This window comes from Nicotiana sylvestris, chromosome 1 (genome assembly GCF_000393655.2).
Source record: "Nicotiana sylvestris chromosome 1, ASM39365v2, whole genome shotgun sequence".
Lineage (NCBI taxonomy): Eukaryota > Viridiplantae > Streptophyta > Magnoliopsida > Solanales > Solanaceae > Nicotiana > Nicotiana sylvestris.
In genome coordinates this window covers 132,606,151-132,632,618 of record NC_091057.1, presented here as the reverse complement: position 1 = coordinate 132,632,618, position 26,468 = coordinate 132,606,151, and the positions used below count along the sequence as shown (strand labels likewise).

General features: G+C 36.5%; 1 protein-coding gene across 1 annotated transcript in view; it reads left to right on the top strand.

Annotated features, from left to right (window-relative positions):
- The window catches only part of LOC104238318 (protein SUPPRESSOR OF QUENCHING 1, chloroplastic), a 33,181-nt gene extending 11,737 nt beyond the window's left edge, over positions 1-21,444 (top strand). Inside the window, exons 14-28 of the mRNA XM_070168028.1 lie at positions 37-132; positions 1,254-1,376; positions 1,858-2,059; positions 3,297-3,397; positions 3,496-3,560; positions 5,043-5,136; positions 5,344-5,501; positions 6,563-6,612; positions 6,712-6,833; positions 6,937-7,044; positions 8,290-8,382; positions 18,845-18,881; positions 20,100-20,344; positions 20,435-20,584; positions 21,092-21,444. Of these exons, the coding sequence (XP_070024129.1) occupies positions 37-132; positions 1,254-1,376; positions 1,858-2,059; positions 3,297-3,397; positions 3,496-3,560; positions 5,043-5,136; positions 5,344-5,501; positions 6,563-6,612; positions 6,712-6,833; positions 6,937-7,044; positions 8,290-8,382; positions 18,845-18,881; positions 20,100-20,344; positions 20,435-20,584; positions 21,092-21,253 (1,806 nt within the window). The 3' untranslated portion in view covers positions 21,254-21,444. The remainder of the gene's footprint in view (positions 1-36; positions 133-1,253; positions 1,377-1,857; positions 2,060-3,296; positions 3,398-3,495; positions 3,561-5,042; positions 5,137-5,343; positions 5,502-6,562; positions 6,613-6,711; positions 6,834-6,936; positions 7,045-8,289; positions 8,383-18,844; positions 18,882-20,099; positions 20,345-20,434; positions 20,585-21,091) is intronic.
- The last annotated feature ends 5,024 nt before the right edge of the window (positions 21,445-26,468 follow it).

Sequence of the window (26,468 nt, the reverse complement as noted above, 5' to 3'; positions counted from 1 at the left end):
TCACAGTAGCTGATTCATCAAACATTAGTTTTGCAGTTTGTTGTTGTGGGGGTGCATTCGGCAAAGTTTGATAACGAGAAGGACCTTGAAGCCATCCGCAGTGCTGTATTGCGCTATGGAATTACTCATCCAGTAAGTAGTTATTCATGAGCTGGAGTATTACTGATTTTGTGTGTGATGATTCTTTCCAATAAGCACAACCTGCTTGGGTCTTGAATCTATTAGTTGCCCAAGAAATGACATGAACAGTTTTTTTAGATGGAAATTAATTTTTTTTGAGATGGAAGAAATGACATGAACATTTGGAAACAATATTAGTGTGCACAAAATTTAAAGCATCCTCATTCTGCTTATTATTGGAAAACCTGGGTTTTCAGTTAGTACTTTTGGTACCTTCTCCAGTGGGCCCAAGAATTTGTTTCTTCTAACTAGAACATAAAGTATACCAGATGAACTGTAAAATGATTGTTGACCATGAGATCCTAATAACCAACTTGCACAAACTTTGGCTAGGATATGATTATAAAGTACTCTAAGATGCAAGCTAATTCAACCAAATGAATCAGTGGTAGAGTTTTGGTTTGCCTTCTGTAACATTTAAATAATGGCAATCACGTCTAAATTAGGTATACTAATTCTTCTAAATGATGTTGACACATTTATTAGTCAAGAGCCTTTTAGACCCTCTTCTCTGCCAAGAAACCACTTCACCTATATTAGGTTATATATTACTCCTTTTTGGTAGATTAAGATAGAATCAGCGCTGCTATCTACACCATGCTTGGCTATGTTAAGATTGCCTTTCCAATTATTGTACATTGTCTTGGCAACCTCTCCCACCCTTTCCTCCATTTTCTAATCCAAAGGAACCTTCTGAGCCTTGGGGACTCCATAAATTCTACAGCAGGGAGTACATGCTAATTCATTGTTAATGATTAAGGATTGTGTAACAATTTATATAATTCATTTTTCCAATTGAAGCTTTTGTTCATACCTGAAGTTTATAATTCAGATTTGAAATTCTGGTGAATAGGGTAATTTGAAATTTGACATTGTTATCATGTCAAAAATATCAGCTTTAATTTTTAGTTGATTCTATCTTTCCAGTCTACTCATTTCCTTTTTCTAAAGAAAATTCTCTGCTTCCATTTAGTACAATCCCTTAGGGGGTTAGTCTTAGGATTGAGGGATTATATGTTGTATTTTATAGCAGGCAATGGATTTTTAATTAATTGATTCTTTTGAATGATCAGGTTGTTAATGATGGAGAAATGAATTTATGGCGGGAATTAGGTGTAAATTCATGGCCAACGTTTGCTCTTGTCGGGCCAAATGGCAAACTCTTGGCACAATTAGCTGGTGAAGGTCATAGAAAGGTTTCTTATGGATTTCCTTTTTCTTTTGTTTCATGCAATAGTAGTGTGTATACTGGAATTATCTAACACATTTACAATGAGATGATGGAAAATGGTTCACTTATTAACTTGACAACTGATATAATACACTCAATTCTTGAACACCTTTCAAAGTGCATTGTGAAAGAAAACTTCTGAGATAATATGCTGCGCTTCGCTCTCTTCAAATCTCCTGTTATCTAATGTGCAACTTCATGGAAGACATTCTTATGGAAGCTACATATTGGAGTTTCTCCCTTTTCCCTATCTTCTCTAGCTATTTTATGCCTTGAAACTTCCTTCAGATGATATAATTTGTAACAGAGAGTTTCTTTTGCTATTTGATTATTGCAAATGGCCTCTTACATATTTCTTTCTAATCAATGTGGTCTCCGGCAATTGATAGTGAAAATTATTGACAAGAACTAGCTGTCATTTCGATGTTTTTTGCTTTGGCTTGTAGGATCTTGATTATTTAGTCGAGGCTGCTCTTCTGTTCTATGGTAGGAAGAAGCTCTTGGATAGCACACCCATTCCCTTGCGCTTGGAGAAAGATAATGATCCCCGCTTATTAACATCTCCTTTAAAGTTCCCTGGTAAGCTGGCAGTTGATATCCTCAACAACCGGCTATTTATTTCAGACAGCAATCATAACCGAATAGTAGGTTCTTCCTATCTCTCCTCTCTATCTTTCTCTCTATATGGTTATTTTATTATTTTGAGAATGTTCAAATGCGTGAACTGCAGAAAGTGGTTGGTGTCTGTAGCATCAAGTTGTTATGATTACTCTTTTCAGGGTATGCTGCTTTTTTGAAGTTATGAACTGACCATGGGGTTATTGAACAATATCAAGCTTGAAGTTCAAAATGCATTAATGATAGTTAATAAAGCGAGATATTTCTAACACTTGGATTGCAGGAGTTTCCAATTCCGTATTTACTGTTGGAAATGAGAATTTAAATAGGAATATCTTTTTTAAATATTTAAAGGTAGTATATTGATATCGGCAACAAGTGCTGTAAAATATCTACAAGAGGAAGCTACAGAAAATTAAAAGAGGAAAGTATGATGAAAAGATTAGGGCTATGCCAAGATAAGATCAATCTTTATATATTTAGTTTAGAAGGCAGGGGATAATATTGCTAAGGTGAGTGTATAGTAATGGTAATATGGAAATTTGGGTGATGTCAAACTGGAATATAGAAAATAAGGTTGAAAGATTTAGCAGTCTCTTTATCCAAATTTGGTGATGGAAGAACAAAGAATTAAGATTGGAAGCTGCTAGGGATGTCCTGTACCTTAGTGATATGATGCAGAGTGCTGAAAACTCTCTCCCTGCTAGAGAAATAACAGCTTCTGGCATACATCGTCCGGGGAAACAATTGAAAATGGAAAACCTGAAATTTGCACAGGAAACAAGCATTCAATGGGAAAGAATATGTTAGAATGAAAATTCACGAGGAAGATAGAAACCATGCTAGGGGAGGATAAGGAAGGGTTTGCATGTTATGTGTGTAACTGTTGTAGATTTCGTTTCTTACCCTTCTGCTTTTCTTAGAGAACTTGTTCATTCTTTGTGGGGGACTCAGAAGTTGATTAGGAAATTGTGTTTCCTTCTATATACGTTCTGGTTCTTCTTTGCTCTCTTCTAGGAAATATTTTCATTCTATTACATTACACTTCCTTTCTTAGTCCATCCCAGTCTCACAAATGAGGCCCTGATTTTCTTCTGATACTTTTTCCCATAATCAGAACTTTCCCGCATGTCCCGTACTGTCTGAGTGACCTGCATTACCCTTATGATCATACTATTGTTAGTTGCCTTCCTCCTTTCCACTTTCTCCTTGTGAGCTGAATGGTAGAATTAGTAAACCCGGACAATTTTCACATGTGAACAGGTAGTAACTGATCTAGAAGGAAATTTTCTAGTCCAAGTTGGAAGCACAGGAGCAGAGGGTCTTCGTGATGGTAACTTTGATGATGCCACATTCAATCGGCCGCAGGTAATTGTTATAACTTTTTTGTTCTCTTAAAAAGTTGGATTGTTTACTTTTTCCCATTTGCAAAGATCTCATATCTTACATCTTATTATCTTTTATAGGGTCTGGCTTACAATGCGAAGAAAAACCTCTTATATGTGGCAGATACTGAAAACCATGCTTTAAGGTACTGGCAGAAGAGGCATGTCTGTTATTGGGCTAGACATATATGTTTTTACTTCTCATACAAATGACTGTCTCATCTATTTTTTATTTTATGGATTCTCCTTTTCCATGCATATTTTCCTCCCATTAGATGCTTATGCCTTCATCTTGGAGAAGTTAAGGAGGATAAAATTGACGTTGTGGGTTTATTTATGCTTTTTATTACCGGGAAAAGCTTGGATTGACCAAAGGGTATATTGGAATCTAATCTCATCATTTTTGTTTGCATGAAGAAGTTTTTGCTCCTCAGTGATTATAAGAGAAAAAACTGGACTTTTGTGATGGATTCAAAATGTGTTTTTGTCTTTCTTAAAATGGGAAATTTTTGCGCTATAATGGTATCCTCTGTCTCAGTTTACATGAAATAGTTTGATAATACATGGAGTTATGTTGATTTGAGTTACATATTTTTTTAGTCGTAGTGGAATACAGGATGGTAAAGTAGTTGAAGGTAGTCTGAATGGAGAACATCATTGTTTCCATATCATATGCTAAGTATCACAAGTACTTGATACTTGTGATAAAATTCATTGATCATTAGTTTAGAACCAATGTTTTGGAGCTTCAAAATAAAACTCTCTGAAAAAAAAAATAACAGTTGGAATCAATATTCTTCAACTGAAAATTACAATGGCAGAATATAAATATTTCAATTTTTTGTAACTTGTTGATAACCATTCTGTACTTTTTAATGCGATACTCCTTTTCATTTAATTTTAAGTTTGGTTTTGACTAATCTATCTGTCCCACCCAAAAAGATACCAAGTGGTTAACCATTGGTACGTGGGAAACTTTGGCTTCACTAGGTTTTGAAGTTTATTGTGAGAATTGTAAGGCAACAGGTTCACTATTTCATGTATTAGCTACTCACTCATTCTAAACATTAATAAAAATCCTCAGTTTACTCCATTTTATTCTGCCGGTGTACCAAAAATTTGTGTTTTTCAGCCCTATAGTTTCTGTTCAAATTCAAAAGATGTCTTTCAAACAGTTAGTAAGAACAAGTGCATATTTCTTGTTAACTCTTCTCATTTTGCCATTAATCTAATGGATTAAAAGGTGTAGACAATTCTGATCGGCCATCGAAATGTTGGAATATGATTCTAAGGAGAGAAGTCTAAAGGCTTCTGATGCTGTTTGCTCATTAGATGAAACCATTTCATAGTTATTCAAGCCATTATCAGAGTTACTGTGATAAGTCATTCTAAAAACTTTTTAACACATTGAACATACCTACCCCATTTCCCTGTAGGATTGATAACATGAGGTTAAACATTCTGTTTCCCAATTTTTGTATTTTTGACAGATGAAAGTTGTCCCTTCAATTTTCATTTTTAGTTGGCATGTGCTTGTAGTTTTTTTATGAGATTACAACTTTGTTCTTTTCCTGGAAAATTTGATGAATCTTTCAGTTTTAACAACATATTGAGTTTTACATCTGTAGGGTCATTGACTTTGTGAATGAGACAGTACGAACCCTTGCTGGAAATGGAACAAAAGGTTCTGATTATGAAGGAGGAGGAACTGGAACTGCACAGGCAAGATCGGATCAAATTTATGATATCTGGAAACTTGTAAATAAATAATATCTTGGTGATAAAACTGGTGCCAGTTAGCTCAAGCTTATTCCCATGATGATGTAGTTTCGTTCTCTAATCCAATCTTTCTCTTAGATCAGTCTCAAATACAGTCTGGTTAATCATCCTTTTTTCTTTGTAACTGAACATCTTTGGTCATGTTTTCAGCTTCTCAACTCTCCCTGGGATGTCTGTTTTGAACCTGAGAACGGAATTATTTACATTGCAATGGCCGGTCAGCATCAGATCTGGGTGCACGAGACATCAGATGGAGTTACAAGAGCTTTCAGTGGGAATGGTTTTGAGAGAAATCAGAATGGTTCAAGGTAATATTTTTTTATCTGCATGTATTTTAGGTTAAGCGGGGTTGCAGCAGAACGCTGATCATTTGTGCTAGTTGTTTATTTGAGGATGAAGTGTAGCTGATTGATTGATTATTGATTTATCATCTGTTGGAGTCCTGTCACATTTTCTTTTGAGGTGTTTTCTATTTTAAACTACTTTCCAAGCCCTTTTGCAGAAAAGGTACCTTTTCCTCTTTTTGATAAAAAGAGAGAGAGATCCATATGTCAATCTAGAGCGAGGGAAAGCCAACTGAGAATAGGATCTTTCACTGATCAACAAATAAAGACCAAAAATGAGCAGAAATTCGTGATTTTTTATTCACTGCTTTGCACATGCATTGTAATCCTGTCGGTGTATTCACTTTCTAGGACCACATGGATATGTTTCTTCTTTTTGATGAATAGCCTGAGTAGGCTTTTCCTAAATTTCTCTCATTTTTTTGGAAACAGAAAGAGTTTTATGGAATGAGCTTTTGGAGTGGTATACGCAAAGATAGGACTAGTTGTCAAAGTACATGTGAATTTAGCTGGGTTGGCATTTAAACCTCAATTTTTACTGAAAGTTCCCATTATAAATGTGGAACCATTTTCCTCTGGACTTCCAATGTTATCATTTAACTTATATGTTTGAACGTGAAGAGTACAAGAAACATCTTTCTCTAAGCAAGAACACACACCTCCTTTTTGGTCTTGATATGTGCTCTGGATCTCTTACTAGTGAAAAATTGATTAGCTCTAGCTAATTTTTCTCTGTTGGCTACTTATGCTATAACTTCCTAGTAACATATGGTGAAAATAGTTGATCTCCATGAATCAGCAGGGGCTTGCAATCAAAAGCAAACAGGGAAACAATTATGTAATTTAGAAAAAAGAACCCAGCTTTGTACCCTTAGTTTTTGAGTTTTGAGCTTCTCTCATTGTATGACTTGTCCTTGTATGTGCTAGTTGTGAGAACATCTCATATCATTTTCCACTCACTTTAGGCGAACTTGCTGAAATTCTTACTACTGTTATGTATCTTCTTCTTTCTTGGCATGGGAAAGCTCAACAAACACATCATTTGCACAACCTTCTGGGATTTCATTATCACGTGGTAATTCTCTTAACGAGTAATAGGTTGTTCTTATTTACTGGTATACTGTTTTTACCTTTTCCTTTGAAACCAATTGATTTACCTTTTTTTTTTTTGTAGATCTAAAGGAGGCATATATTGCTGATAGTGAGAGTAGCTCCATTCGGGCAGTTGATCTAAGAACTGGAGGTTCAAGATTACTGGCTGGTGGTGATCCAATAATGGCGGAAAACTTGTTTAGGGTATTTCTGTTTGAAGCCAAAAAATGAGATTTTGATTCTCTAGTATGCTTAAGTTACATTTGTGACACAACAAAACTTGCTAAAGAAACATTTACCGGTGCAGTTCGGAGACCATGACGGAATAGGCTCTGAAGTTCTTCTTCAACATCCATTAGGTGTTTTATGTGGAAAGTCTGGCCAAATTTATATTGCAGATTCTTATAATCACAAGGTACTTAAAAAACAAACTTCTTGACAGTAAATACAAAATTTTATGACATCTATGATGTTTTACACTCTTCTCCTAGTAATATTATCTTATTTTACTTTCACTAGTTCAGAAGAAATGTAATTGCTTTATTAATTTAATTTTAACTATGACGTATATTTCTTTGTCAAACTATCTTCTCAATCACTACTTTAATATATGTCTCTACTATTATCAACGTATGATTCAAGTGGAAAAGACCAAACAGATATGCTTCTAGAAGAGAGACCTCAAAAGGAAGAAACATTAATTGCAATTATTGATGGTATTATCAGATTTGGTTGCCTAACTGCATTCTTAGTTTTGTTTTTGGTAGGAAGCCATGAATGTATGTGCGATAGTAAAAAATACTCTTCATTCCCCATCTCCCTTTAAATTACTGCTATCCTTCTCTCTCTCTACCATCATCATAAGATCCTTCGATGGGCTTTGGCATGAATCACATATGGTTTTATTAACAATTGTCCATCAAAAGAAAGAAGGAAGAAATAGGCCCTTGAGACCCCTTGCTCTTTTTAATACATAATCTGGAGAGTCTTGTTTCAAGTTATTTGGACTTGACCAAAGCTCGTCATATTAACTTGCACCTTTTTGGTCTAAAAAAATCTTTTTGGATGGGGGGTGGATCTGTGAAAAGTGGGGGAGGAGAAGATAGAAGAGGGAAGAGCCTTTGGTGAGATTGAAACCCGGCGGTGAAAGATTTAGTTGCAACGACTTGTCGATAACACTTGATAGGAGTGTTAAATAGCATTTTGACTTGCAATATCAAGGTGACAGCATATGTCAACAATGATACAACATACAGTGTAGATTTTGGTTTCCTACTTTTGAATAAATTTACGATTGAGATGTAAAAGCCAATAAATATAAGTATGCTTAACCCAAAATTGAGATGTGTAAATAAATTTTTATCTGCTGAAATTGTGGTGCCTGATGGCAGATATGAAGAACATAAGCGAAATATTAGGTTTCAAAAGTTTGTGGCCATATTGCTGCTTTAAGATGGCATATGTGAGCTTCTTCTTTCAATCAGCTAGTGAGCTTGAATTGAGATATTTCATATGCTTCTAGTTGCTGTTTCAAGTTCAAAGAATCCATTTTCATATTTCATATGTAACTTATGTTTCGACAATGAACTACTTGTTTTCGTACTGTAACAGACACATCTCTATGTAAGTTGAAGCTTCTCTTTTTTGTTTAACTTGCCAGATTAAGAAATTAGATCCAGTTAGTAGAAGGGTGACTACATTAGCTGGTGTTGGTCAAGCTGGTTTCAAAGATGGAGCGGCAGTGGCAGCTCAGGTTGGAAAGAGTTCATATATCTTTTCTTACTTATATTGTGTCCTGGATACTAGTGCTACACTAATTGGCATTCACTGCACCCAAGCACATATTATGTCTACATAGACACTCGATAACATTAGCATGGAATTGAGTAACAGTATCACCGCATAGACCATATTATTTCTCCAAAATGATGGACATAATATGATAATAAGCTTCTGGAAGGTGAACGTTTTAAATCTTTAGCATTTTACTTGTTAAATCTGTGGTTGCATGTGTAAATAACCTCTTTAGTTATAAGGCCCTTGTTTTCTCAAAAAAAAAGGTTATAAGGCCCTTGTACAAGTGCAACATCCCTTCACCCCTTTTTCTGCCTTAGATTTTATATGAATCAGCAGTAGCATGTGGATCTATTATATATATATATATATATATATATATATATATGTTGGCAACAGATGTTGATATTTCTGTTCTTTTTCCTCATCTTTTTCTTTGTTTATTTTCAAGTGGAGTAGTGGACTTGTATCTAATGCGTAAGGAGCAAGGAAAAGAAGAAACAAAAGAAATTTGTCATGGACCATTGCATTGTTTGACATGATCAAAACACTTTAGTAAGACCTATGAGTGCCGCTAGGTAATCCAGCAAGGATAAGTGTATCAGATACCTGTCCACTTAGGTCTCTGAAAGTTTTGGACATTTTATAAAGTATCCGAGTTTTTAGATGCCTGGAAAAACTATAAGATGTTCTGCACAAAAAATAAGTGAGAATGCACGGGAGAGAAATATTATTATTTATATTTGTTACTCAATATAATACAAGAGGTCCTATTTATAGCTATAGTCTACAAAGTACATATTACTCCCATTCCAATGTGGGACTATACATAACTAACACTCTCCCTCAAGCCGGTGCATACACATCATATGTACCGAGCTTGTTACACATGTAATTAATACGAGAACCAGTAAGAGACTTCGTGAAAATATCTGCTAGTTGATCATTTGATTTTCCAAACTTTGTAACAATATATCTCCAGAAAGTATTTTTTCTATGACAAAGTGATAGTCGATCTCAATGTGTTTAGTCCTCTCATGGAACACCAGATCTGACGCAATATGAAGAGCAGCTTGGTTATCACATACCAGTTCCATCTTGCTGATTTCTCCGAACTTTAACTCCTTGAGCAACTACTTGACCCAAACTAACTCACACGTTGCCATAGCCATGGCCCGATATTCGGCTTCGGCGCTAGAACGAGCAACTACATTCTGTTTCTTGCTCTTAAGAGACCAAATTACCTCCTACTAGAACATAATATCCAGATGTAAAACGTCTATCAGAAGGTGATCCTGCCCAATAAGCATCTGTGTACCCAACAATCTGCTCGTGGCCTCGATCCTCGAATAGTAATTCTTTGCCTGGAGCTCACTTTATATACCGAAGAATGCGAACAACTGCATCTCGGTGACTATCTCAGTGAGAATCCATAAACTGACTTACAACACTCATCGGAAAAGAAATGTCAGGTCTAGTCACTGTGAGGTAATTCAATTTGCCAACTAACCTCCTATATCTCGTGGGGTCTCTAAGAGGCTCTCCCTGTCCTCGCAGAAGCTTAGCATTCGAATCCATAGGAGAGTCAATAGGCCTGCAACCCATCATTCCAGTCTCCTCAAGAATGTCTAAGGCATACTTCCGCTGTGAAATAACAATACCTGAGCTAGACTGAGTGACCTCAATACCTAGAAAATACTTCAATCTACCCAGCTCCTTAGTCTGGAAGTGCTGAAAGAGATGCTGCTTCAGATTAGTAATACCATCCTGAACATTGCCAGTAATAACAATATCATCAACATAAACCACCAAATAAATACACAGATTATGAGCATAATGCCGATAAAACACAGGGTGGTCAGCCTCACTACGAGTCATGCCGAACTCCTGAATAATTGTGCTGAACTTACCAAACTAAGCTCGAGGGGATTGTTTCAAACCATATAGTGACCTGCGCAATCTGCATACACAACCACTAAACTCCCCCGAGCAACAAAACCAGATGGTTGCTCCATACAAAACCAGGTGGTTGCATTTTGTTGATTGCTTTTTGGTGCAAACTGGCTTTTGCACCTGATGTAGATGATATTTTAGACGCAATTGTTGATTTACACAACCTGTAATTACGCCTGTTGCACTGGCTTGGTGCAAATATTTATATAATATATTATTTACCCATAAAAAAAACCTCCTCCTCGAGATCACTGTGGAAAAAAGCATTCTTAATGTCTAACCGATAAAGATGCCAATGACGTACATCAGCCATGGACAAAAAGAGACGAACATATGCTACTTTAGGCACAGGAAAGAAAGTATCACTATAATCAAACCCAAAAATTTGAGTATATGCTTTTGCAACAAGACAAGCCTTAAGCTGATCAACCTGGCCATCCGGACCGACTTTGACTACATAAACCCAACGACAACCAACAATAGACTTACCTGCAGGAAGAAGAACAAGCTCCCAAGTGCCACTCGCATGTAAAGCAGACATCTCGTCAGTCATAACATGTCGCCATCCTGGATGAGATAATGCCTCACTTGTAGACTTAGGGATAGAAACAGTGGACAAAGAAGATATAAAAGCATAATGAGGTGATGACAGACGATGATAACTTAAATAGACATAGTGGGGATTAGGATTAAGTGTGGATCGTACACCTTTGCGGAGTGCAATTGGTTGACTAAGAGGAGACAAGTCCGCAGTAGGTGCAGAATCTGATGCAGGAACGTGAATCACCTGGGCCTGATGCTGGATGTGGACGATGATGATAAGTCAAGAGTGGCGGAGCTGCAGAAGGTTGAACTGGATTATGTGAAAGAACTGGAGCTATAGGTGGTGGAGCTACAACTGGAGTTGTAGGTGGTGGAACTAGAATTATAGGTGGTGGAGCTACAACTGGAGCTGTAGGTGGTGGAGCTGGAGATGTAGAGGAAGTTGAATGAGAGATAGTGATTGAATCTCCAAATGATAAAACTGGTAGTACCTCAGAAATATCTAAGTGATTATCTGGACCTATGATGTATGATTGGGTTTCAAAGAAGGTAATATAAACAGATATAAGCTACCGCTGGAGGTCAGGAGAATAGTATCGATACCCCTTTTATGTTCTCGAGTAACTCAGAAATACGCATTTAAGAGCACGAGGAGCTAACTTATCTGTTCCTGGAGTAAGGTTACAAAACAAGTGTCCAAAGATACGGGATGGAAGAGAGAACAAAGGTAAGTGGGGAAACATGACAGAGAATGGAACTTGGTTCTGAATAGCTGAAGATGACATACGATTAATAAGATAGCCCCCCCCCCCAAAAAAAAAAAAACGCAACGGAGCATGAGATTATATGAGTAGGGTACGAGCAGTTTCAATAAGATGTCTATTCTTTCTTTCAGCTACCCCATTTTGTTGAGATGTGTACGGACAAGATGTTTGATGAATAATCACATGAGATTCCATAAACTGCTGAAATGAGGAAGACAAATACTCTTGGGCATTATCACTATGAAATGTGCGAATAGAAATCCCAAATTGATTTTGAATTTCAGCGTGAATGGTCTGGAAAATAGAAAACAGCTTAGAGCGACTTTATCAAAAATATCCAAGTGCACCTCGAATAATCATTAATGAAACTGACAAAGTAGCGGAATCCCAAGGTGGAACTGACCCGACTAGGACCCCAAACATCTGAATAGACTAAAGTGAAAGGTGACTCTACTCGATTATCAAGACACCGAGGGAAATGGGAGCGAGTATGCTTACCGAGCTGACAAGACTCACACTCTAGAGCTGACAAGTGAGATAAACCAGGTACCATTTTCTGAAGTTTTGACAAACTGGGATGTCCCAACCGTTTATGTAATAAATCTGGTGAATCAGTAACAGGACAAGTTGTTGCAAGAAGACAAGATGTGAGTCCATGTGATTTAGCAAAGATAAGGTAATAAATTCCATTTAATTCATGCTCGGTACTAATGATCCGCCCCGTTCTGCGTTCCTGTATAAAGGCATGATCATTAAGAAATAAAACAGCACATTTAAGCGATTTGGCTAAGTGACTAACAGCTATGAGATGACTATTGGGAACATAAAGAACTAAATCTAAAGGTAAGGAAGGAAGTGAGCTTGCTTGACCTATTGCAGTTGCCATGGTTTGAGACTCATTGGCCATTGTGACTCTCGGAAGAGATTGAGAATAGGAAATAGTAGTGAAAAGAGATTTGTTACCAGAAATATGATCCGATGCACCTGAATCAATGACCCAAGACTCAGAGGATGAAGATTGGGATACACAAGTCACGCTATTACCTGTTTGAACAACAGAAGCTATCTCAGAAGATGTCTGCTTACATGCTTTGTACTGAAGGAACTCAATATAATCTACCAAAGAAACCATCCAACTATTCAAAGTATTGGTTCCCATGTCGCTGCAATTTGTAGTAGTAGGGTTAACTTGTTAAATAGTGGAAATCAGTAACTCCCGTGGGAGAACTGAAGAAATAGCAGGGAAAATACTATTTACAGTAGAAAAGCAGAAGACTATTTTACACTGAAAACACTGTTCATACCGGAGAACACTGTAACTCGCCAGAAAATTGCAAAGTTGTCGGATTTTGTCGTAATCAGCATGGATAAACTCGGAATTCTCTTGCGAGCAAGTTGTCCTAAGGAAATGTTTTCAAAAAGTGTCCGGAAAGGCGCGCATGGAGCATATCTCGCCGAAATCTGTTTTCTTTTTCTAGCACGTGATGGCGCGTAGGAAGGTATTTTCTGGTGGGGTTGACTAGAGTTTCGTCGCCTGAGCCTAAGGAGTCTTGTGATGGTGTTGGGTTTTGCACAACACCAACAGAAATTGATTTTGTTGCGGATAGCCTCTTAAGTCGCCGGAAAAATTGCACGGCGACGAGGTCTTTCTTCCCGGAATTCGCTGAAATGATGCACAACGATAAGTTGCTCACTAATGCTCTGATACTATGTCAGAATGCACGGAGAAAAATATTATTATTGATATTTGTTACTCGATATAATACAAGATGTCCTATTTATAGCTATAGTCTATGTTAGTTTGATAGTTAAATAGTAGTAAATAACCCTAATCCCATATGTATTAGGAGTAGGACATGTATTATATATATAGGGCTCATTGTATCATTGTCAATATTAATCAATAATATATTTTCTCCCGTGCATTCTCACATGGTATCAGAGCATTGGTGAGATAATTATCGTTGTGCGTCATTCCAACGACATCCGGGAAGAAATCAGTCGTCACCGTGCAATTTTCCGGTGATTCGAGTAGCTGTTTGCATCAAAACCACTTTTTACCGGTGTTGTGCATAAACTAACACTACCATAGTGTTCTCCGTCTCCGGGCGACCAAACCCCACAAAATCCCACCGGAAAAAACCCATCCACGCGCCGACCGGAGTGATTTTTTCCCGGCGAGATCTATCCACGTGCTGGCGCGTGGACCTCCTTCCGGTCAGTTTCTGACGAAACTCCTTTTGGACAGCCTTCTCAGGACATTATTCCGGGCCTACCCATCAAGTTTGCATCAGATTCCGACGATTTTTTATTTTCTGGCGAGCTACAGTGTTTCCGGTGAACAGTACAGTGAAATAGTGATTTTCAAACAATTTTCTGACCTTTTCCGGCGTGAACATTATAATGTCATTCTCATTAGAAGCCTTAGACTCACAATTCGTTGGATCGAATGCATTAAATCCAATCCAGATGGTTTCTTTACCAGATTATATTAAGTTCCTTCAGTACAAAGCACGTAAACAGACATCTTTAGGATTAGCCTCCGCTGTTCCAACAAATAGTAGCATGACTTGTGTCTCCCAATCTTCACCTTCTGAGCCTTGGGTCATTGATTCAGGTGCATCTGATCATATTTCTGGTAACAAATCTCTTTTCACTAGTATTTCATATTCTCAAACTCTTCCAACAGTCACAATGGTCAATGGGTCTCAAGCCATGGCAACTGCAATAGGTCAAGCAAATCTACTTCCTTCCTTACTTTTAGACTCAGTTATTTATGTTCCTGGTAGTACTTTTAATCTCATAGCCGTTAGTTGCTTAGCCAAATCACTTAAATCTGTTGTTTTATTTCTTGATGACCTTGTTTTTATACAGGAACGCAGTACAGGGCGGATCATTGGTACCGGACGTGAATCAGATGGACTTTATTACCTTATCCTTGCAAAATCACATAGACTCGCATCTTATCTTCCTCCATTAACTTGTCCCGTTACAGATTCACTAGATTTATCACATAAACGGTTAGGACATCCTAGTTTGTCAAAACTTCAGAAAATGGTACCTGGCTTATCTCACTTGTCCACTCTAGAGTGTGAGTCGTGTCAGCTCGGTAAGCATACCCGCTCCCATTTCCCGCGGCGTCTTGATAATTGAGCAGAGACACCTTTTACTTTAGTCCATTCAGATGTTTGGGGTCCTAGTCGGGTTAGTTCTACCTTAGGATTCCGCTACTTTGTCAGTTTCATTGATGATTATTCCAGGTGCACTTGGATATTTTTGATGAAAAATTGATCTGGGTTGTTTTCTATTTTCCAGACCTTCCGCGCTGAAATTCAAAATCAATTTGGGGTTTCTATCCGCACATTTCGTAGTGATAATGCCCTAGAGTATTTGTCTTCCCCATTTTAGCTGTTTATGAACTCCCATGGGATTATTCATCAAACATCTTGTCCGTACACATCCCAACAAAATGGGGTAGCTGAAAGAAAGAATAGACATCTTATTGAAATTGCTCGTACCCCACTCATACAATTTCATGTTTCGCTGCGTTTTTGGAGGATGCAGTTCTTACATCTTGTTATCTTATTAATTGTATGCCATCTTCAGCTATCCAAAATCAAGTTCCATTCTCTGTCCTGTTTCCCCACTTACCTTTGTTCTCTCTTCCACCCAGTATCTTTGGGAGTACGTGCTTTGTTCATGACCTTACTCCAGGAAAAGATAAGTTAGCTCCTCGTGCTCTTAAGTGCATATTTCTGGGTTACTCGAGAACGCAAAAGGGATATCGATGTTATTCTCTTGACCTTCAGCGATTTCTTATGTCTGTTGATGTTACCTTCTTTGACACCCAATCATACTTCACAGGTCCAGTTAGTCACTTAAATATTTCTGAGGTGCTACCTGTTCCTTCTTTTGGAGGTTCAGTCCCTATCTCCCATTCATCTTCCTCCATAGCTCCACCGCCTACAGTTCCAGTTGCAGCTCCACCACCTATAGCTCCAGTGCCACCACCGAGTCCAGTTCCACCACCTAGTCCAGTTCCACCAACTATAGCTCCAGTTCCACCACCTAGTCCAGTTCAACCTTCTACAGCTCCACCACTCCTGACTTATCATCGTCGTCTGCCCTCAACATCAGGCCCAGCTGATTCACGTCCTGCACCTAACCCTGCTAATACTGTGGACTTGTCTCCTTTTAATCAACCGATTGCACTACGAAAAGGTATACGGTCCACACTTAATCCTAATCCTCATTATATCGGTTTAAGTTACCATTGTCTCTCATCATCCCATTGTGCATTTGTGTCATCTTTGTCCTCTGTTTCCATCCCTAAGTCTACAGGTGAAACACTCTCTCATCCCGGATGGCGACAGACTATGATTGACGAGATGTCTGCTTTACATGCGAGTGATACTTGGGAGCTTGTTCCTCTTCCTTTGGGTAAATCGACTGTTGGTTGTCGTTGGGTGTATGCAGTCAAAGTTGGTCCAGATGGCCAGGTTGATCGACTTAAGGCTCATCTTGTTGCCAAAGGATATACTCAGATATTTGGACTCGATTATAGTGATACTTTCTCTCCCGTGGCGAAAATTGCATTAATCCGCCTTTTTCTATCCATAGCTGTTGTTCGCCATTGGCCTCTCTATCAATTAGACATTAAGAATGCTTTTCTTCATGGTGACCTTGAGGATGAGGTTTATATGGAGCAACCACCTGGTTTTGTTGCTCAGGGGGAGTCTAGTGGCCTTGTATGTCGGTTGCGCCGGTCCCTCTATGGTCTAAAACAGTCTCCTCGAGCCTGGTTTGGTAAGTTCAGCACAGTTATTCAGGAGTTTGACATGACTCGTAGTGAAACTGATCACTCTGTATTTTATCGACATTCTGCTTCGAATCTCTGCATTTATCTGGTCGTTTATGTTGACGATATTGTTATTACCGGCAATGATCAGGATGGTATTAGTAAGTTGAAGCAACATCTCTTTCAGCACTTTCAGACTAAGGATCTGGGCAGATTAAAGTATTTTCTGGGTATTGAGGTCGCTCAGTCTAGCTCAGGTATTGTGATCTCACAACGGAAGTATGCCTTAGATATTCTTGAGGAGACAAGAATGACAGGTTGTAGACCTGTTGACACTCCGATGGATCCGAATTCTAAACTTCTGCCAGGACAGGGGGAGCCTCTTAGCGATCCTGCAAGATATAGGCGGTTGGTTGGTAAATTAAATTACCTCACAGTGACTAGGCCTGACATTTCCTTTCCTGTGAGTGTTGTGAGTCAGTTTATGGATTCTCCCTGTGATAGTCATTGGGATGCAGTTGTCCGCATTATTCGGTATATAAAATCAGCTCCAGGCAAAGGCTTATTATTTGAGGATCGAGGTCATGAGCAGATCGTTGGATACTCAGATGCTGATTGGGCAGGATCACCTTCTGATAGACGTTCTACGTCTGGATATTGTTTTAGTAGGAGGAAATTTGGTGTCATGGAAGAGCAAGAAACAGAATGTGGTTGCTCGGTCTAGTGCAGAAGCAGAATATCGAGCAATGGCTATGGCCACATGTGAGCTAATTTGGATCAAACAGTTGCTCAAAGAGTTGAAATTTGGTGAGATTAGTTAGATGGGAAATTTGGTGAGATTAGTTAGATGGGACTTGTGTGTGATAATCAAGCTGCTCTTCATATTGCGTCAAATCCAGTGTTCCATGAAAGAACTAAACACATCGAGATTGACTGTCACTTTGTTAGAGAAAAGATACTCTCGGGAGATATTGCTACAAAATTTGTGAAGTCGAATGATCAGCTTGCTGATATTTTCACCAAGTCCCTTATTGGTCCTCGTATTAGTTATATATGTAACAAACTCGGTACATATGATTTATATGCACCAGCTTGAGGGGGAGTGTTAGTTTGATAGTTAAATAGTAGTAAATAACCCTAATCCCATATGTATTAGGAGTAGAACATGTATTATATATATATATGGCTCATTGTATCATTGTCAATATTAATCAATAATATATTTTCTCCCGTGCATTCTCCCAGTCTACAAAGTACATATTACTCCCATTCCAATGTGGGACTATACATAACTAACAATAAGCATGAACTTGATCGATGTTAGAGTCTCATATTTAGGAAGGTTTTCGTGCTTGTTCTTCGAATGTGAGCACTGTAGCCAATCAATAAAAGCTACTTGTAGTGGTAGATATTTCTGAACAAGTTCCTGGATAACAAGCCTAAAGGTTTTCTTTTAATGAGATTGATATTGATGATAGTGACAACACAGAGGGATCAACGCGTCAACTTGAAGGGCTAGGGGACTCCTTTAACTCAATAATGAAAGTTAGGATCGATAGGAGGAGGCCTTACCTCTTAGATGACCCAAGCAAGTTATTAATTTATTGGATGGATCCTCCTAACTGTAGTTACAGGAGAATGGACGTCAAATCCTTGGTATTAAAATGATGGAAGTTTTTGCGCCATTCTGTTTGATTCTTTGCCTGCATAATAAATTTCTTTTGAATCTACTTTTATATGTAACTTTATGAAAGAAACAAGTTGGTTCTTTGTAAAAATGTTAAGACTACAGTACTGCTAATTGTTCTCTCAAACTCTCTTCCCTTGAAAGTATGTGCATTACTGCATTCAATTTGGTGGTTGAGGTAGGGGGTGAGGCTGCGTGGTGAATGCTGAACAGCTGAGGTTGTGTTGAATGAAGAGATAAAAGACACCCCAACTACATGCAACAAGAAACTGACTTTGCTATTTCTGCAAAGAGCACCAATCATCTGCACTTATTGGACCTGATACTTGCCCCAAGAGGTCACAAAAAGCATAAATGGTTCCTTGAATTGTACAATCCTACTTATCTACCTTTGTGTACTTCTTGTATGTTGGAAGACTCCTTGCTACCATACATCAACAAAATTTTACCTTCTAAAAAAAGGGAATATCATTTTTTCTTAAGTTAAATACTATAGGATACTAGTTACTGATTTGTCCCATTAAGCTTCACATTACATTGTTAGAGGGAGAATTTCTTTTTGATTCTTAAATCTGTCATTCTAAAATTGCTTTGTTTCTACTGTTAGTGGATCTCTGACTTGCAATTTTGGTGATTCTCTTCTCTGTTTTATTTTTAAATTTTTCTTTTCCTGCAGTTCTCAGAGCCATCTGGAATCGTTGAAGCAGAAAATGGTACTCTCTTTTCTATGTGCTGCGATTTATTTGGTTGATTGCTCACTCTCAGAGTGGGCCATGAAACTTTGCAGGAATAAGAGACGTTACTAATCTCAATGAAATTAGTGGTCTATCCTCAAAAGTTTATTTTTCCACAATATCCTCAAAAAGTTGACCTCATGATTTAATATAGCACTTTGACAAGTGTTGCATTTTCGTTATGAAAAGCACTATTCTTGCTTTCCTTGTCATTTACTATATGTTCAGATGATATTACCTAATTGCTTCTTCCTTCAAGTTCAATTTAGTCAGGAGCTCTATCACGTTCAATTTTTGTAAACCCATCTTAAGCTGCACCAGCAAGAAACCGTAGGAGTGCTAGTTATGCATGCTAGTAGTTTATAATTGATCAAGCAGAAATTCTTGCTAAAGCATAAAGTTTAAAGTATTTCCTTCTGTGGGAAGAGTTCTTTCTATGAAAGAAATCAAATTGTGGCACTGCTCAGTCCTTCTTGAACACGTCTGAAGTGTTCATTCCTGCATGAACACATTTTAACTGACCTCCTCCTCTCTTCCACATTTGTCCAAAGATCAGATGCAAATGTGTGGATGTGTGGGAGGGAGGGAGGTGCATACTGGGATTTTGGTGCATGAGAATTTGCACCTAAGGCGTATCACATCTCCTGACAGAGCGTGACTCCACTTATGTTCTAAAGAATATTGGTGTAAACAAGGCAACTGTTTCCTATACCTCTTTGGTGTGTGAGTGAGCGACTGGGTATTGACAGCAGAAAAGGCCAAAGAGAAGAAACCTGGGAGAAAGGCTGGGATGAATAAACACTTTTGACCACTTGAGTATCAATTGCTTAAGATTCAGTAATACTTTCTACAATGCATTCAATTGTTTGAGGAACTTTAGTCTCGTTGACAAGTTGAACCAAGAAATTGTATCCTGCGATGGTAATGATATTCCAGATCTGAGATCCATGTCTTGAGTTAGACCATACTTTCGATTTTAGTTCAGTTTTATGATTTTTCTTATCTGACCCTTGATAGACCTAAAGAAAGTTCTAGAACTGCATTGTGTGATGCATACTGAATTTTGATCAGTAATCTGGAGCTAATTCATCATATCTTTTATTCAACTAATAGTAATTGTATGTATCTCTGTATTCATTTTTGAAAAGGTGACAGCTGAAACTTGTGTTTGACTCTGTTCTATGTTATCTTTTTCAGGAAGATTATACATAGCAGATACGAATAACAGTGTGATAAGATACTTAGACCTGAACAAGTCAGAAGTTGAAGTTCTTACTCTGGAGTTAAAAGGAGTGCAGCCACCACTTAAATCCAGATCTTTGAAGCGCCTTAGACGGCGTTCTGGAGCTGACTCACAGACTATTGTTGTTAATGGTGGTTCATCCAACGAGGGTACATTAAACTTAAGAATCTCGGTACCTGAAGGGTACCATTTCTCAAAGGTTCTCTTTCTCTCTTTCATGAATAAAAATTGTTTATGATACCTTTGCTTATTTGCCTTATGTAATTTGCTGCCTTCTACCAAAATGCAGGAAGCACAAAGTAAATTTAGCATAGATTTTGATCCAGATGCTGCTGCTGTTGTTGATTCCTTGGAGGGAAATCTCAGCCAAGAAGGTTCAGCAGTAGTGCACTTCAGAAGATCTTCTGCTTCAACATCCACCGGCAGAGTTTATTGCAAGGTACGGTTATCTGTAGATAGTATCTTTGAAGTTTGACTTTAATTCAGTCAAGTCTCTGGCTTGCATTTGCTTCCCTAAGCCATGGTTAGTGTATCTGTCGGCAATTTTATGAATAGAAGGCTTGTAGCTGATTATTATGTCTCACGCAGATACCAGGCAACGTTTCAAGCAAAATGAAGCATCAGTTGCTTCAAATTTGCCAATGACAATTTGACCTCTGTAGCGTGTGCTATGTCATTGACAGTGGCTTGCTATATATGTTTTTTATTAGCAATTGTTAGTAACAGCTCATGAAAAGAATAGTTATATACAGAAGCAATGCATGCCAATAGGATCAAACAATGTGGTTGTATATGTGCCTCGCTGTGATGTTGCTCTGCGAATTATCACTTTTCGAGCATTTTACTGTGAAATTTGCCTACGACTTTGAAACCTGTTACATATGAGCTAAATATTAAACAAGAACAGGATGCACTGTCTAATTTAAACTTGTAAAACCAATTTCAGGTATACTATTGCAAAGAAGATGAGGTTTGCTTGTACCAGTCTTTGACCTTTGAAGTACCATTTCAAGAGGTAAATCCTGATTCTGCCCCTGCCATGATCACACTTCCCTTTGATGTGAAGCCAAAAACATCCCCAAGTAGCTTACCGATACCGGAGAAGTGATTCATCGATCACAAACTTGTTTATAGTTACACATGTATTTATATTAAAATGTTTAGTTCGGTGTTTGCACTCTGTAATTATACTGAATTAAACATTTTAACCGTTAAAAGTTACAAAACAAAGTGTGAATACGTATTATAGCTATTACTAATTGATAAATGGATGTATAAAAGTCACACGTCATTTATTTACTGGTTTTGATTCAAACACCGGATGCAAATAATTTTTTTTTTTCATGTCGCTATAGCCTAAAGAGAGGCGCCAAGTCGGCCAACAATTTGGGATTCAATTGTTGTGCTTTGCGTTCAATTCAAGATATAGTACCATCTCACCCTACAAAATAATATTGGAATATATTTCAAAAGAGTTGATAATATTGATTAATTTAATAATGTCATAATCATGAGTCACGAGTTAACGAGCAACATGATCATTAATTGCATGATAAGCAAAGGATAAAGGAAAGGGACTCATTCGTGTGCAATTGTCGTTTACTGGTCGGATGATGATTTTGCTGGCAGATGCTAATATCAATTATTTGGCTTCAACAGATTTTAGATATATTTTTATTGTTCTAAAGACCGTTGGTTAGTCTTTGATTTATCATATAATATTGTACTTTTAGAAAGAACGAAAAAAATTAGGAACCCTCTTAATCAAAATAATGCAAAGAAGAATAGCTTATATTCATATTATATTTGTTAATTGACAGCTTGCAACGCGTTTATTGCGCTAATTTGATGCATATGCTACTCTTAAGCCTAACATTCTTATCTCCTTCCAAAGCACACCAATAAGTATGATTAAGTGAACATTCGTTTGTACCCCTAATTGTATTCTTTGCACCACCCAATTTATTTTTCATATTTAGGAGGGTTTTTTTAAGAGAAATTTTCATAAAGCATTATCTTTTAGTAGTAATTAGCTATTTATAGATATTATTTGTTATATTACGGATTATAAATACCTTTTATGTGGTTATAAGATGTATTTGATGTATTTAAGCTATTGTATTCATGAATACAGTAGCAAAAATAGGCGTGAATCAGGGAAGTCCAGCTAATCAGTTGTTATATTCGAGTGTATTCGACTGTATTCATGGAGTGAAACATGGGAGTACAGCTGGACAGATTATTGTATTCGACTGTATTCACGGCGTGAAATAAGGGATTATACTGTTTGTAAAACGGAAAGTGAATCAATTAACATAATAGACTCATAATATAACTCAACAAACTTAATTATAACACACAATTTTTGTATTTTCAGTTATAAAAAAAGATTCTCAACCGAAAATATCCCAAAAACATAGCAATCTTCAGAGAAATTATATAATACACCTGAATACATAAATTATATTAATTAAAAAAAACTTGTGAATACATTCATGGCATATAGCGAGACAGTGAATACAATGAAATACATAAAATACAGCGTGATACATTGAAATACAATGAGAAAAAAAGACAGTGAATACAATGAAATACAACGAGCCACATTGAATAGCAATGAAAAAAAGACAATGAATACAATGAAATACATGAAAATACATTGAAATATATTAACAGAAAATCAAGTTGTTCAGCCCCAAACTCCATCGTCTTTGTTCAAGAACAAACCAACCAGATTATATGTCGGCGGCTGCTGTCTTTGCAATCTTTAGGTTGCCAATGCCATTTAGTATAAAAATTATCAGGTCTACCATTCTCAGAACAACGAAAGCCTTCATCCAAGAACTTATAATCCTTTGATTTATACGGTGGATAACTTTCATCCCAAATCCAATTCCCATAAAAAAGATCACAACTTTCTGCTCCCTTTTCCAAAAAATCCAAATTTTCAGTCTTGTTATATGGAACAGACGATCCATTGAGCCCAATCCACGTAGCAAACAAGGATGTACAAACGAGGCCCTTTGTTTACTTTTCTGTAATCCAACAAAAGCAAACACAAGAATAAGCAAACAGTGAAAAAAAAAAGCAACCAAGTACACTTGGTGATGGCTCAAAAAGCTTCAAGCATTTGAATTTCTTGAAATTTTTAAATTGGGTCATTGTGTTGAAGAATCTAGGAGATGGGCTTTGCACAAATCCAGTGGAAGGAGGAGGAGATCAGAATTTTTAATGGGACGGGGGAAGAGAATGAGATGTATCAAAGTAGAGAGAGAAAGAAAATAGTGTAAATGATTAGTGTATTTAGTGGCTTAGGGCTAGGAAGTAACCAAAATTAAATATTTTGCTATAAACTTCAAAAGGTATCTATAGAATATAATTTTTTAAATTGTATTTGTTTAAAATAAATAACGCGTTAACCTTTGCTATAGGAGGTAAAATTCCTTTTTTTAAGGCAGGACTATCAACCTAAAATATTCGGTGGTTTTCTAGTTTTTATTATATGATTATTTATATTTGTATTTGTATTTTGTACTTGGATATATGAGGGTTGGGGTGGGGTTAACGAGTGTAATTATCTTCCAAAGCAGGGACGATGGTAAATTTTTGCATATACTTTACAATGGTAAAGTCTTTCCGTCTGATCTGAAAGTGTGTGAAACTAATTTTCTAAAAATATAAGCATGAATTGGTAGTTACGAATTAGGGTTTATTATTATGGAAAAATGACACTGCTGTAGAAATGATAATCGAAAAAATATATAAAATTTATAGATTTTTGTATTTATATATATTCTGTATGTTATATACAAATTTTATATATTTTTCGGCTATCAAATATAAATAGTTTCTGACGCGAGCTAAAAATGATAATACCACATTTATTAGTATCAAGCTTAATAACCCGATAAACGGGAAAATGAAGTGCCCGTGACACCACGGGCAAGGGGAGGAGTTTGTCTCTCAAATTCAAACACTATTAAAAACTAGTTTTCTAATCACAACTATACTTAAATAATTATCCATGTTATCTCGATACTCTAATTTTGTTTAAATCTACCGTTATGGTCAAAGAGTGCTGCAGAGATAGCTCCATGTTCTTAAGAGCGCAGAAAGTACGCTAATTAATACTATTAATCAGTTGTTAGTATTATTTAGTAGCATAGGTATAGTCTTCAAAAACACGAAATTAATCAGTCGTTATATTATTTAGTAGCATAGGTATAATCTTCAAAAACACGAAAAGGTCAAATGTTATGGATAAGTAAGAATATTAGCATGAAAGAATGATTTAATTAGAACAACAATTAAGAGATAGCATGTGGGAGTTGGTTAGCCATTCACCAAATGCAAGAAAAGTATATATACCATCTCGTGTAGGCTTTCTTGTGAAAGTGTTAGGAAATTTCTGCCTAATATATAGCAGCTTACAAGGCGCTGAACATGATTAATTAAAAAGAGGATCAATAATATGCTCAAATTTTGGCTTGATATCTTTGAATTTTAAAGAAATTTTAAGATTACGATCCTCGTTTTTCTGACTTTAATTAGTTCAAACTTCAAACTCACATTTGACTTATAATAAAAGCGTATACTCGAGCACTGAATCGGTAACAAATATTATTGTTCTGTTAATCTTAAACAAATTTTTAATTTGATTTTATTCTATATAGATTATAATTTATAAACTGCCCTAATTCGTTTGCCATCTTCCTTAAAAAATGTGTAAATTCTCTTTTTCTTCTCTTGTATAAATCAAAGTAGAAATATAAAGTTATAAACCATGATGCAAAAACAATAAATTTTTTGCCTAAAACATATATAGTAAAGTCCTATCTTCTGATAATGAAGGGAAAAAAGGAAATAATTTATTATGGGCAAAACTTAAAATTAACCAGTAGTTCTCACCTTCTTATCCATGATTACATTAAAAACATATACTACATAATTGGTAGATTTCCAACAGTAACTAAAGTTTGCGAACCAGCTGTTTGAGCTTTTCCTATATATATAATTTTAAAAGAGAGATCATTTTCTTTTATCTTGTCATATAATTAGTATTAAAATGCAAGTGGTAAATCAACATATGGAGTTTATAATTGATAATCTAGAAGCATGTGAGTGATAGCTGTTGATCACTGCTCTTACAATTGAAAATTTCTAATTAGTTTAATGACATTGAAGCATGTCTCACTAAAAGAGGCAAAACACTCTGGCATGTCACTGTGCCTAATAAATTGGCTTTGTCCAGTTTTTGTATTTTACATTATCCTTTTTTATCTCTTTTGGTTATTTATACATATATCTACACAAGGATTTAAGGGATTCTATTGCTGTGAGTTGTAAGATACATGCATGCTACTTCTATTTCAAGAAAACCGAAATTTAATTTCTTAATTCCTAAGTATATCTTAATTATAGAGATTATGATAAGTTTTTTTTTTTCTTTTTTTTTTTTTGGATTTCATTGAAATATCAAGGGAACTGTTATGCTTACGTTATTGGAGTGTAATGACAAAATGGTTACTGAAAAATGCAAAATAAGAGATTACTTTCTCTACTTTTATAGCATACAAAAATGGAAAAAAACCGATCACTGTTCAGTGTAAATGCAAAGGTAAATCGGCGTGCTGCACCTAGTTTTTCAACTAACTAGTAACTATTAACGGTCAATTTGCACTATTACATCATTCTCATTCAAGAATATAGAAGAATTTTGGAATGAGAATGAGATTTGCTTACTTAGTGGAGAGTCCAAAAATTATTATTATTCATACGTAATGTAATTGTCATAAATAGAATGAGAATGAGAATGAGAATGCCACTCCAACATCTAGATATAAAGTAGAATATGTATGTTTATGGCATTTAAGTTATTTCCGATAGTGTAACAATTTATTTTCTTACTTTATCGGTAAATTTAACCTTAATAGCAAGTAATTTAATTTTCATTAAGTTATCAATTATAGTTATTACGATATTTATCTCTAAGTAATTTAGTTGTGTAAATTTTTTACACCGTGAAAGCATGTTCATAAAAGATCTTTTTTCTCTATTACGTTTGGTTCCCTCACTATTTAGCCTACATGCAAGGGCAACTCGGTGCACAAGGCATCCTACATTCATGCAGGGTTCGGGGTAGGACTGCACATTAAGGGGTGTGTTGTAAACAATATACCCTAATACAAATATTAATTGTTGCTCTCACGGCTCGAAATCATGACCTTAAGTCACACGAAGATAACTTTATCATTACTTCAAGATACCTTTCCACCGTTGCCTACATGCAAATATTTGTTTATCATCTTTATTTTTTTAAGAAC